The 14,426-nt window shown below is 45.6% G+C and overlaps 1 protein-coding gene across 1 annotated transcript in view; it reads right to left on the bottom strand.

The window, feature by feature from the left end:
- The window catches only part of sec16b (SEC16 homolog B, endoplasmic reticulum export factor), a 112,378-nt gene that overhangs the window by 80,064 nt on the left and 17,888 nt on the right, over nucleotides 1-14,426 (bottom strand). Inside the window, 1 exon segment of the mRNA XM_034179248.1 lies at nucleotides 8,690-8,763. Coding sequence (XP_034035139.1) covers nucleotides 8,690-8,763 — 74 coding nt within the window.

Genomic DNA, 14,426 nt, shown 5'->3' with positions numbered 1-14,426 from the left:
TTGATCTACATTTTGTATTATATTTTAGTTTATGAAGAGCCACTTCTAACAGGAGTCTGACCTTGAAAATTTTTTCCAAGGTAAAAATTTGTGAAATTGGAAACTAGTGTTGGCACAGTGTTCCAGTTATTCATGTGGACAAACTGTTTTGGTGTTAGAAATGGGTTTACTAAAGTCCTCAGTTCACAAACACAGTTTTTAAAACAATGTATAATCACAATTAAAAAAGGTCCAAGCAGTGCAGCAACACCACCTGCTGGGAATTACACAGCAGAGACCTGGAACTAGGGATGAGCGAGCACACCACTATCTGTATCTGTTCAACCATCTAAATGATCTGTATCCGTATCTGTACTCATAGTGGGTGGGGCCTAAACCAAAATTGAGATTCAAATCAATGTTTTTGGTCACAAAAATAAGAGAACTATTTGCTCTTTGTTTTTTTTTATGAACTCAGAACATGAATATTCTTCAGTGTATGAATGAATATTTACAGAACAGCCTCAGAATTGAGATTCAATGTTTCTGATCACAATAGTAAAGGAACTATTTACAGAACAGGTTTTTTTAGAAACTCAGAACATAAGAACTTAAGTTTCTTAAGTTCTTTTTAATTTTATTTCAATTATTTGAAATAAAATTTTTTCAATTATTTCTTTATTTTTACTACCTAACGTTCTTGGCATTTTTCCACACAAAGTTAAACAATACTGATAAAGGTGTGTGTGTGTCTGTGTGTGCATGTGTGTGTGACTGAGTGACTGTGTGAGAGGGAGAGAGAAGTTGTTCGACTGATCAGTTTATTTTTATGAACTGCAGTGATAAAATGTCAGAAACTACATGCAGCCATGTTCAATAAAAAATATGAATATAGGCTACTTTGTGTGTTCAGCTACATGTGTCTATGTGTGTAAGTGGTCTGTAAGACTGTTTATTTTTTTAATGATCTGTGTGAATGTGGTGATTCATGCAAACATCCAGTGATGGGAAAATATGTCAGCCTTGTTCACTGTATTCTTCTCAAAAGCGCCGCGTTCAGTAGGAGCAAAGTTTTCCAACTGACTTTATATCACCAACAAAATGAAGAGCAAACAAACGGTTAAAAAATAAATAAACAACAAACCTGACCAGAGTGGGGCAGTGACTGATGCCACACGAGGTTAAAGAGCTTTTTCTTATTGTGCACCCGCTCTGTGGAGTGGTCTTCCTGTGACCGTGAGACAGTCTGAGTCCGTGGACATTTTAAGTCAAGACTTAAAGCCTATTTTTATTCTCTTTCTTATGAATAGTTTTTATTTTTTATCTGTTTTATTCTTTTACTTCTGTTTTTAATTTTTATTTATTTATTTAAATTTTTTTATGAACTGTTCTATGTGAGGTGCCTTGAGACAGATTTTGTTGTGATTTGGCGCTTTATAAGCCGATTAAACTGAAATTGAACAACATTTTAGTGAGTCTTAAAATAAATAAATATGAATGCATGTATGCACCACTCTGCATTTAATCATTAGTCTTTTTCCTGGTTCTCTCCCTCAGCCCCAACCAGTCCCAGCAGAAGACTGCCCCTCCCTGAGCCTGGTTCTGCTGGAGGTTTCTTCCTGTTAAAAGGGAGTTTTTCCTTCCCACTGTAGCCAAGTGCTTGCTCACAGGGGGTCGTTTTGACCGTTGGGGTTTTTCCGTAATTATTGTATGGCCTTGCCTTACAATATAAAGCGCCTTGGGGCAACTGTTTGTTGTGATTTGGCGCTATATAAATAAAATTGATTTGATTTGATTTGAAATTGGTTACTGGATCCTTAAACTTTGGACATAATAAACTCTACATGGTGGATCCTTGATCTCTGGACATAAATAGAAATAAACAAAATCTGTAGTTTTTGTCAAAAGCATATGACTTTTTGTTATCCATCCACTTTTGTTCTTGTTCACTCTGTTCATGATATGGTGTACACACACACACACACACACACACACACACACACACACACACACACACATACATATATATATATATATATATATATATATATGTATATATATGTATATATATGTATATATATGTATATATATATACATACATATATATATATATATATATATATATATATATGTATGTATATATATATATATATATATATATATATATACATATATATATATATATATACATACATACATATATATATATATATATATATATATATATATATATATATATATATATATATATATATATATATATATACATACATATATATATATATATATATATATATATATATATATATATATATATGTATGTATATATATATACATATATATACATATATATACATATATATACATATATATATATATATATATATATATAAATATAAAACGTTGCTGATGATTACACAAACCTTGTATAAACTTTGATTAAAGAATCATAATTTTTAGAATTGAGTATTTGTCCCAGTGAGATGTGAGTAACTGAGAACAGAAGGGGAGAAAGTGTCAAAGTACTAAAAGAAAGAAAGTGAATAATTCAAATAGCTAATCCTGGCAGACATAGATTAGAAGGGATGAAGGTTAAATTATCTGGAGAACAAAAATAATGAAATAAGAGAATCAGCTCAGTTATTACTTAAAATTGTTGACGTTCTAATATCAATCAATCAATCAATTTTTTTTATATAGCGCCAAATCACAACAAACAGTTGCCCCAAGGTGCTTTATATTGTAAGGCAAGGCCATACAATAATTACGTAAAAACCCCAATGGTCAAAACGACCCCCTGTGAGCAAGCACTTGGCGACAGTGGGAAGGAAAAACTCCCTTTTAACAGGAAGAAACCTCCAGCAGAACCAGGCTCAGGGAGGGGCAGTCTTCTGCTGGGACTGGTTTGGGCTGAGGGAGAGAACCAGGAAAAAGACATGCTGTGGAGGGGAGCAGAGATCAATCACTAATGATTAAATGCAGAGTGGTGCATACAGAGCAAAAAGAGAAAGAAACACTCAGTGCATTATGGGAACCCCCTAGCAGTCTAAGTCTATAGCAGCATAACTAAGGGATGGTTCAGGGTCACCTGATCCAGCCCTAACTATAAGCTTTAGCAAAAAGGAAAGTTTTAAGCCTAATCTTAAAAGTAGAGAGGGTGTCTGTCTCCCTGATCCGAATTGGGAGCTGGTTCCACAGGAGAGGAGCCTGAAAGCTGAAAGCTCTGCCTCCCATTCTACTCTTACAAACCCTAGGAACTACAAGTAAGCCTGCAGTCTGAGAGCGAAGCGCTCTATTGGGGTGATATGGTACTACGAGGTCCCTAAGATAAGATGGGACCTGATTATTCAAAACCTTATAAGTAAGAAGAAGAATTTTAAATTCTATTCTAGAATTAACAGGAAGCCAATGAAGAGAGGCCAATATGGGTGAGATATGCTCTCTCCTTCTAGTCCCCGTCAGTACTCTAGCTGCAGCATTTTGAATTAACTGAAGGCTTTTCAGGGAACTTTTAGGACAACCTGATAATAATGAATTACAATAGTCCAGCCTAGAGGAAATAAATGCATGAATTAGTTTTTCAGCATCACTCTGAGACAAGACCTTTCTAATTTTAGAGATATTGCGTAAATGCAAAAAAGCAGTCTTACATATTTGTTTAATATGCGCTTTGAATGACATATCCTGATCAACAATGACTCCAAGATTTCTCACAGTATTACTAGAGGTCAGGGTAATGCCATCCAGAGTAAGGATCTGGTTAGACACCATGTTTCTAAGATTTGTGGGGCCAAGTACAATAACTTCAGTTTTATCTGAGTTTAAAAGCAGGAAATTAGAGGTCATCCATGTCCTTATGTCTGTAAGACAATCCCGCAGTTTAGCTAATTGGTGTGTGTCCTCTGGCTTCATGGATAGATAAAGCTGGGTATCATCTGCGTAACAATGAAAATTTAAGCAATGCCGTCTAATAATACTGCCTAAGGGAAGCATGTATAAAGTGAATAAAATTGGTCCTAGCACAGAACCTTGTGGAACTCCATAATTAACCTTAGTCTGTGAAGAAGATTCCCCATTTACATGAACAAATTGCAATCTATTAGATAAATATGATTCAAACCACCGCAGCGCAGTGCCTTTAATACCTATGGCATGCTCTAATCTCTGTAATAAAATTTTATGGTCAACAGTATCAAAAGCAGCACTGAGGTCTAACAGAACAAGCACAGAGATGAGTCCACTGTCTGAGGCCATAAGAAGATCATTTGTAACCTTCACTAATGCTGTTTCTGTACTATGATGAATTCTAAAACCTGACTGAAACTCTTCAAATAGACCATTCCTCTGCAGATGATCAGTTAGCTGTTTTACAACTACCCTTTCAAGAATTTTTGAGAGAAAAGGAAGGTTGGAGATTGGCCTATAATTAGCTAAGATAGCTGGGTCAAGTGATGGCTTTTTAAGTAATGGTTTAATTACTGCCACCTTAAAAGCCTGTGGTACATAGCCAACTAATAAAGATAGATTGATCATATTTAAGATTGAAGCATTAATTAATGGTAGGGCTTCCTTGAGCAGCCTGGTAGGAATGGGGTCTAATAGACATGTTGATGGTTTGGATGAAGTAACTAATGAAAATAACTCAGACAGAACAATCGGAGAGAAAGAGTCTAACCAAATACCGGCATCACTGAAAGCAGCCAAAGATAATGATACGTCTTTGGGATGGTTATGAGTAATTTTTTCTCTAATAGTTAAAATTTTATTAGCAAAGAAAGTCATGAAGTCATTACTAGTTAAAGTTAAAGGAATACTCGGCTCAATAGAGCTCTGACTCTTTGTCAGCCTGGCTACAGTGCTGAAAAGAAACCTGGGGTTGTTCTTATTTTCTTCAATTAGTGATGAGTAGTAAGATGTCCTAGCTTTACGGAGGGCTTTTTTTTATAGAGCAACAGACTCTTTTTCCAGGCTAAGTGAAGATCTTCTAAATTAGTGAGACGCCATTTCCTCTCCAACTTACGGGTTATCTGCTTTAAGCTGCGAGTTTGTGAGTTATACCACGGAGTCAGGCACTTCTGATTTAAAGCTGTCTTTTTCAGAGGAGCTACAGCATCCAAAGTTGTCTTCAATGAGGATGTAAAACTATTGACGAGATACTCTATCTCACTTACAGAGTTTAGGTAGCTACTCTGTACTGTGTTGGTATATGGCATTGGAGAACATAAAGAAGGAATCATATCCTTAAACCTAGTTACAGCGCTTTCTGAAAGACTTCTAGTGTAATGAAACTTATTCCCCACTGCTGGGTAGTCCATCAGAGTAAATGTAAATGTTATTAAGAAATGATCAGACAGAAGGGAGTTTTCAGGGAATACTGTTAAGTCTTCAATTTCCATACCATAAGTCAGAACAAGATCTAAGATATGATTAAAGTGGTGGGTGGACTCATTTACATTTTGAGCAAAGCCAATAGAGTCTAATAATAGATTAAATGCAGTGTTGAGGCTGTCATTCTCAGCATCTGTGTGGATGTTAAAATCGCCCACTATAATTATCTTATCTGAGCTAAGCACTAAGTCAGACAAAAGGTCTGAAAATTCACAGAGAAACTCACAGTAACGACCAGGTGGACGATAGATAATAACAAATAAAACTGGTTTTTGGGACTTCCAATTTGGATGGACAAGACTAAGACTCAAGCTTTCAAATGAACTAAAGCTCTGTCTGGGTTTTTGACTAATTAATAAGCTGGAATGGAAGATTGCTGCTAATCCTCCGCCCCGGCCCGTGCTACGAGCATTCTGACAGTTAGTGTGACTCGGGGGTGTTGACTCATTTAAACTAACATATTCATCCTGCTGTAACCAGGTTTCTGTAAGGCAGAATAAATCAATACGTTGATCAATTATTATATCATTTACCAACAGGGACTTAGAAGAGAGAGACCTAATGTTTAATAGACCACATTTAACTGTTTTAGTCTGTGGTGCAGTTGAAGGTGCTATATTATTTTTTCTTTTTGAATTTTTATGCTTAAAATTCATAATTATGCATAATAATCCGTCTATGTGCAGTCCGCATAAGTTGCGAGTGATAAGATGGCTGCCAGTGTGCTTTAGCGGGTTGTATGGAGTGTGTGGGCCAGTGAGCTATCCTGTGTTATACTCAGATCAGTGGAACAGCCCCACATTTTCTGTGCCCCGCGAGTGTGCTGTTTCCCTGCCACCCCCGCCCCCCCCCAAGCAACACAAATGGTGTGTGAATGTGTAGTGTGTGTCCCTCCCTCCAAGCAACACAAATGGTGTGTGAATGTGTAGTGTGTGTCCCCCCCCTCCAAGCAACACATATGGTGTGTGAATGTGTAGTGTGTGTCCCCCCCCTCCAAGCAACACATATGGTGTGTGAATGTGTATTGTGTGTCCCTCCCTCCAAGCAACACATATGGTGTGTGAATGTGTAGTGTGTGTCCCCCCTTCCAAGCAACACATATGGTGTGTGAATGTGTAGTGTGTGTCCCCCCCCTCCAAGCAACACATATGGTGTGTGAATGTGTATTGTGTGTCCCTCCCTCCAAGCAACACAAATGGTGTGTGAGTGTGTAGTGTGTGCCCCCCCCCTCCAAGCAACACATATGGTGTGTGAATGTGTAGTGTGTGTCCCCCCTTCCAAGCAACACATATGGTGTGTGAATGTGTAGTGTGTGCCCCCCCCTCCAAGCAACACATATGGTGTGTGAATGTGTAGTGTGTGTCCCCCCTTCCAAGCAACACATATGGTGTGTGAATGTGTAGTGTGTGTCCCTCCCTCCAAGCAACACAAATAGTGTGTGAATGTGTAGTGTGTGTCCCCCCCTCCAAGCAACACATATGGTGTGTGAATGTGTAGTGTGTGTCCCTCCCTCCAAGCAACACAAATGGTGTGTGAATGTGTAGTGTGTGTCCCCCCCTCCAAGCAACACATATGGTGTGTGAATGTGTAGTGTGTGTCCCCCCCTCCAAGCAACACATATGGTGTGTGAATGTGTAGTGTGTGTCCCCCCCCTCCAAGCAACACATATGGTGTGTGAGTGTGTAGTGCGTGTCCTCCCTCCAAGCAACACAAATAGTGTGTGAATGTGTAGTGTGTGTCCCCCCCCTCCAAGCAACACATATGGTGTGTGAATGTGTATTGTGTGTCCCTCCCTCCAAGCAACACAAATGGTGTGTGAGTGTGTAGTGTGTGTCCCCCCCCTCCAAGCAACACATATGGTGTGTGAATGTGTAGTGTGTGTCCCCCCCTCCAAGCAACACATATGGTGTGTGAATGTGTAGTGTGTGTCCCTCCCTCCAAGCAACACAAATGGTGTGTGAATGTGTAGTGTGTCCCCCCCCCCTCCAAGCAACACATATGGTGTGTGAATGTGTAGTGTGTCCCCCCCCCTCCAAGCAACACATATGGTGTGTGAATGTGTAGTGTGTGTCCCCCCCCTCCAAGCAACACATATGGTGTGTGAGTGTGTAGTGTGTGTCCCCCCTCCCCCCTCCAAGCAACACAAATGGTGTGTGAGTGTGTAGTGTGTGTGTCCCCCTCCAAGCAACACATATGGTGTGTGAATGTGTAGTGTGTGTCCCCCCCCTCCAAGCAACACATATGGTGTGTGAATGTGTAGTGTGTGTCCCCCCCTCCAAGCAACACATATGGTGTGTGAATGTGTAGTGTGTGTGTCCCCCCCCTCCAAGCAACACATATGGTGTGTGAATGTGTAGTGTGTGTCCCCCCCTCCAAGCAACACATATGGTGTGTGAATGTGTAGTGTGTGTCCCCCCCTCCAAGCAATACATATGGTGTGTGAATGTGTAGTGTGTGTCCCCCCCTCCAAGCAACACATATGGTGTGTGAATGTGCAGTGTGTGTCTTCCCCTCCAAGCAACACAAATGGTGTGTGAATGTGTAGTGTGTCCCCCCCCTCCAAGCAACACATATGGTGTGTGAATGTGTAGTGTGTGTCCCCCCCTCCAAGCAACACATATGGTGTGTGAATGTGTAGTGTGTGTCCCCCCCTCCAAGCAACATATATGGTGTGTGAATGTGTAGTGTGTGTCCCCCCCTCCAAGCAACACATATGGTGTGTGAGTGTGTCGTGTGTGTCCCCCCCCTCCAAGCAACACATATGGTGTGTGAATGTGTCGTGTGTGTCCCCCCTCCCCCCTCCAAGCAACACATATGGTGTGTGAATGTGTAGTGTGTGTCCCCCCCTCCAAGCAACACATATGGTGTGTGAGTGTGTAGTGTGTGTCCTCCCCCCTCCAAGCAACACAAATGGTGTGTGACTGTCTCCCCCCCCACCACCACACAAATGAAATGCGTACGAGTGTGCGCCCCTCTGTTGCCCCCCAACAACATAAATGGAGTGTCAGTGTTTCATGTGTTTTTCAAATTTTTCAAAAATTTCTAAAATTTCATTGTGATTTCAAAACTGATACAGATGATCGCCGTAACTACTGTGTATTCCGAGTTTGCTCAAGATTGACAAAAGATGGATCAAGGAGTTACTGTGATGCTTCAAAACGTGGCCCGATTTGCTGTTGGGGATGAAACAGGAAGGAAGAGCACTCTGTGGAACAGGAGAATAACTTGTTCTTTTCTCCTGCTCCAAGTCGACAACAACTGTAATACGTGAGCCACAGGTGCAAATGTCAAAGTGTGTGTGGGTTTGCACTGTGTGGCTCACCTGTGTTCCTCCGTGCGTCCAGAACAGTCCTGCCAGCTTGACCTTTCCTGGAACCAATCTGATCTCCTGATGTCCTACTGAGCCCACTGGCCACAATCTTCATAAGAGGACAAACAGGCCAGACTCAGTGATGGACAGAACATTTACACCATCTTCATTAAAAGAATAATATACTTCATCACGTGACCTTTGTCCACAATATTTGTAATAATCTCTAAAACCCCTAAAAAGGACCATTCTGCCACTGAGAGGACTGAAGGTCGACCCTCCAAAATTCTTTGACAGAAACTGGAATAAATGTATCAATATTAAATTAATGTTCAAACCAATTTATTGATATTTCACAAGCCCTTGAGAGGTTGTTTCCATGAAGTAGATTTGCCAACACAGTATTTGTTAGTTTCTTTTTTATTTACAATCAATTATGTAACCTGCAATTTGTATTTTTACTTATTTATTTTTTTAAATGTTGTGAACACAAACTCTGCAGTTTTGGCCAAACTGCTTTTGATTTCATCAACTTACTGTTTCACGTACAGTGGCTGCAGATCCAACTATGGTCTCTGAAGAGACACGTGCATTATTAACTATGTGTAGACAATGTGCAGAGAATACTTAGGGGAGAGGAGAAAAAGCTACAGCCCCTTTATTCAGAGAGTGGCGTCATCTCAGAACATGGCGCTATTTTGGTTCCAACTGCGCTGAACTACTGAATGGACCTTTTATGTTTTCAACATTTTTTTAAATCATTTAACCACATACAGCAACACATCCAGGTACAGGTGCTGTCAAATTTGTTGTGTGGGCCGCTGAAGAGGAGGTACTGCTGGCCCACCACCACCAGTCGGCGCCCTGCTTGGAGTGCGGGCTTCAAGCATGAGAGGGCGCAGAGACAGAGAGTGACAGCTGTCACTCATTTACACCAGCTGTCACCAATCACCTGCAGCTCTACAAAAGCCGGATCATTACTCCACCTCCTCGCCGAGAAACCTACAAAGGTCAAAGGTAATCTTCTCTGCTGTATCTAACGATATTATTATTATTATTATTCTGCTTTGCAGCCGTGTTCCTGCGTCTCAGTCCCTGCTGGAGTGGTATACAGTGAGAGTCAGCGACGTCCTTGCCTCTCACTCCTCCTAAGGAAGCGACTGACAGGAGCTGCACGTTTGTTCTTTATTGGAGGTGGAGGTTCTCCCTCCCGAAGGAACTAGTTCCAAGGATTACTGGGTGTGTGGATACACACTCACCTTAACTGTTTTGTCATCTTCTGCCAGCAGTACCAGGGTCTGCAACAGAAGACGGTAACCACCTGGGGACTCAGGACTTGGCGGCTCCGGTGTTCTTCAGGCCGTTGGTGGTGGAAGCCGTGTGGGTCCCGGCTCTCAGATCGCCAGAGGTCTCCTATCTTCGAGCCTGCCCGCACGTCACCTTGTGTACAATTGGCACTATCTGTATCTGTATTTCGTTGTGCGATTCACAACATTAAATTGTTACTCTTTGTCTTATCCATTGTCCGTTCTTTTGCGCCCCCTGTTGCGGGTTCGTGTTACGACCCTTAACCAACAGGATTTCTCGGCCATTCGTCATGGATCCCGAGGGGCGTCAACCACAGCTTGAACAGCCAATGGGAGAACAAGGAGCGCAGGCGTCAGCAGGAGGCGTGGTAAGTGATCTGCAGCAAATCCTTACCGCTTTCACTGCTCAGTTAAATCTGGTAACCGAGCAAAATGCAGTCCTCAATCGGAGGATGGAGGCTCTCACCGCCAGAGTGGAAGCGCGTGACTCGAGCGCTGCTGCAGTGACTCCTCCTGCTGGCTCTGGGCCACAAACAGACGTTCCACTGGCCGTTCAACAAACCCCCCCACCGTCCCCTGAAGCTTACATAAGCCCTCCAGAACCGTACGGAGGCTGTGTCGAAACGTGCGCAGACTTCCTAATGCAGTGTTCGCTCGTTTTTTCACAGCGTCCAGTTATGTACGCATCAGATGCCAGCCGGGTGGCTTATGTGATTAATTTGCTTCGAGGTGAGGCACGCGCTTGGGCTACGGCGCTTTGGGAACAGAATTCGTGGCTCCTGACGTCATACGCTGGGTTTGTACGGGAATTCAAACAGGTGTTTGATCATCCCAACAGAGGTGAGACCGCCTCGAGCGTGCTGCTGTCAATGAGACAGGGGCGCCGAAGCGCAGCTGATTATGCAGTCGACTTCCGCATTGCGGCTGCAAGGTCCGGCTGGAATGATGTTGCGCTCCGTGCCGCCTTCATAAGCAGACTGTCTCCAGTACTGAAGGAGCATTTATTGGCTAAGGACGAACCGCAAGACTTCGATGGGCTTGTCAGTTTGGTTATACGCTTAGACAACCGGTTGAGTGAACACCGTCGGGAGCAGGCCGGGAAGCGTAGTCGGGCTCAAGCCGTCCCTCTCTCCTCCGGGTCTGAAAGGGTGTCGTCTTCCCCACGTTCCACTGCCAGAGGGCTCCGTGTGGCAACAGCTCCCCCTGCTGACGAAGCTATGGACACGAGCAGGGCCAAATTAAAACCTAATATCAGACAAAGGAGACTGGCCCGCGGGGAGTGTTTTTTCTGTGGCTCTTGTGAGCACATGTTAAAAGACTGCCCCAAACGATCAAACTCCAACGCCCATCCTTAGGAACTGGGTTAAGGGTGGGTCATAATATTTACACAGAGAAAACCCATAAATCAGCACGAATCCCAGTAACAGTCCTGTATGGGGATTTAACCCTTCATGCCCCAGCACTGGTAGACACGGGGTCAGAAGGGAATCTGCTGGACAGCAGATGGGCTAGGGAAGTAGGGCTTCCTCTGGTGGCCCTGCCTTCACCATTGAAGGTACGAGCACTAGATGGCACTCTACTCCCGTTGATTACACATCAGACACAGCCAGTAACCTTGGTTGTGTCTGGGAATCACAGGGAGGAGATTGTGTTTTATGTAACACCTTCTACCTCCCGAGTGATTCTGGGATTCCCATGGATGGTGAAGCACAATCCCCGGATTGATTGGCCGTCTGGGGTGGTGACGCAGTGGAGCGAAACTTGCCACCGGGAGTGTCTTGGATCCTCGGTTCCACCCGGAATTACAGCTAAAGAGGAGGTCACAGTCCCCCCCAATCTGACGGCGGTGCCCGAGGTGTACCACGATCTTTCTGATGTCTTCAGCAAAGATCTGGCACTCACTCTTCCCCCGCACCGACCGTACGATTGTGCCATTGATTTGATTCCGGGCGCTGAGTACCCGTCCAGTAGATTGTACAACCTCTCACGTCCGGAACGCGAATCGATGGAGACCTACATCCGGGACTCCTTAGCCGCCGGGTTGATTCGGAACTCCACCTCCCCGATGGGTGCGGGTTTCTTTTTTGTGGGTAAAAAAGACGGCGGACTCCGTCCATGCATTGACTACAGAGGGCTGAACGAGATCACGGTTCGCAATCGATACCCGTTGCCCCTGTTAGATTCGGTGTTCACGCCCCTGCATGGAGCCAAAATGTTCACCAAACTTGATCTTAGGAATGCGTACCACCTGGTTCGGATCCGGAGGGGAGACGACTGGAAGACGGCATTTAACACCCCGTTAGGTCATTTTGAGTACCTGGTCATGCCGTTCGGTCTCACTAACGCCCCCGCGACGTTCCAAGCATTGGTTAATGACGTTTTGCAGGACTTCCTGCATGATATACTCATCTTTTCTCCGGACCCTGAGTCTCATGTCCAGCATGTACGTCAGGTCCTGCAGCGGTTACTAGAAAACCGGTTGTTTGTGAAGGGCGAGAAGTGTGAGTTCCACCGCACTTCTTTGTCCTTCCTGGGGTTCATCATCTCCTCCAACTCCGTCGCCCCGGATCCGGCCAAGGTTGCGGCGGTGAGAGATTGGCCCCAACCAACAAGCCGTAGGAAGCTGCAACAGTTCCTCGGCTTTGCAAATTTCTATCCGAGGTTCATTAAAGGGTACAGGGATAGGAGCCGTTCTGTTCCAGAGCGGGGAGTCCAACAAGGTTCTCCATCCATGTGCCTACTTTTCCCGCAGGTTGACCCCCGCAGAACGCAACTATGACGTGGGCAATCGAGAACTCCTCGCGGTGAAGGAGGCTCTTGAAGAGTGGAGACACCTGTTGGAGGGAGCTACGGTGCCTTTCACGGTTTTCACGGACCATCGGAACCTGGAGTACATCCGGACCGCCAAGCGGCTGAACCCCAGGCAAGCCCGCTGGTCCCTGTTCTTTGGACGCTTTGACTTCCGGATCACCTACCGTCCCGGGACTAAAAACCAACGATCCGACGCACTGTCCCGGGTGCACGAAGAGGAAGCCAAGGCCGAGTTGTCAGACCCCATCGAGACCATCGTTCCCGAGTCCACTGTCGTGGCCACCCTCACATGGGACGTGGAGAAGACCGTCCGGGAGGCCCTGACCAGGAACCCGGACCCGGGGAACGGTCCAAAGAACAGACTTTACGTCCCACCAGAGGCCAGGGCTGCCGTCTTGGACTTCTGCCACGGATCCAAGCTCTCCTGTCATCCCGGGGTGCGTAGGACCATGGCAGTAGTCCAGCAGCGCTTCTGGTGGGCGTCACTGGAAGCCGACATCCGGGACTATGTCCAGGCCTGCACCACCTGTGCCAGGGGCAAGGCGGATCATCACAAGATCAGGGGCCTCCTCCAGCCCCTGCCTGTGCCTCATCGCCCCTGGTCTCACTTCGGCCTGGACTTCGTTACGGGCCTCCCGCCGTCCCAGGGTAACACAGTCATCCTCACGATAGTGGACCGGTTCTCCAAGGCGGCCAACTTCGTGGCCCTCCCGAAGCTCCCGATGGCCCAGGAGACAGCAGACCTCCTGGTCCACCACGTCGTGCGTCTGCATGGGATACCAGCAGACATCGTTTCGGATCGTGGTCCCCAGTTCTCCTCGCAAGTCTGGAGGAGTTTTTGTAAGGAACTGGGGGCCACCGTGAGTCTCTCGTCCGGGTATCACCCACAGACGAACGGCCAGGCAGAGCGGGCGAACCAGGAGTTGGAGCAGGCTCTCCACTGCGTAACCTCCGCGCATCCGGCGGCTTGGTGTGACCATCTGGCCTGGATCGAGTACGCCCACAACAGCCAGGTCTCGTCTGCTACCGGCCTCTCCCCTTTCGAGGCGTGTTTGGGGTATCAGCCCCCTTTGTTTCCACTTGTGGAGGGAGAGGTCGGGGTCCCCTCGGTCCAGGCCTACCTGCGAAGGTGCCGCCGGGTGTGGCGGACCACCCGTTCTGCCCTGTTGCAGGCCCGGATGAGGGCTAAGGCCCATGCAGCTCGCCGGCGTTCCCCGGCCCCTGCATACCAGCCTGGGCAGGAGGTGTGGTTGTCTACCAAGGACATCCCACTGCAGGTTGAATCTCAGAAGCTCAAAGACCGGTTCATCGGACCCTTCTCTATACTCAAGATCCTCAGTCCGGCCGCAGTGAGGCTGAAACTCCCAGCTTCACTGCGGATTCACCCAGTTTTTCATGTCTCTAGGTTAAAGCCATACCACGCCTCACCACTCTGCACTCCTGGACCCGTACCACCTCCTGCCCGTATCATCGACGGGGAGCCGGCATGGACTGTTCGTCGGCTCCTGGACGTCCGTCGGAAGGGCCGGGGTTTTCAATATCTGGTGGACTGGGAGGGGTACGGACCCGAAGAACGCTCCTGGGTGAAGAGGAGCTTCATCCTGGACCCGGCCCTCCTGGCCGATTTCTAC

Source organism: Thalassophryne amazonica, chromosome 10 (assembly GCF_902500255.1).
Source record: "Thalassophryne amazonica chromosome 10, fThaAma1.1, whole genome shotgun sequence".
Taxonomy (NCBI): Eukaryota; Metazoa; Chordata; class Actinopteri; order Batrachoidiformes; family Batrachoididae; genus Thalassophryne; species Thalassophryne amazonica.
The sequence above is the reverse complement of the archived record's forward strand: the minus strand, read 5'-3'. Positions and strand labels throughout refer to the sequence as shown.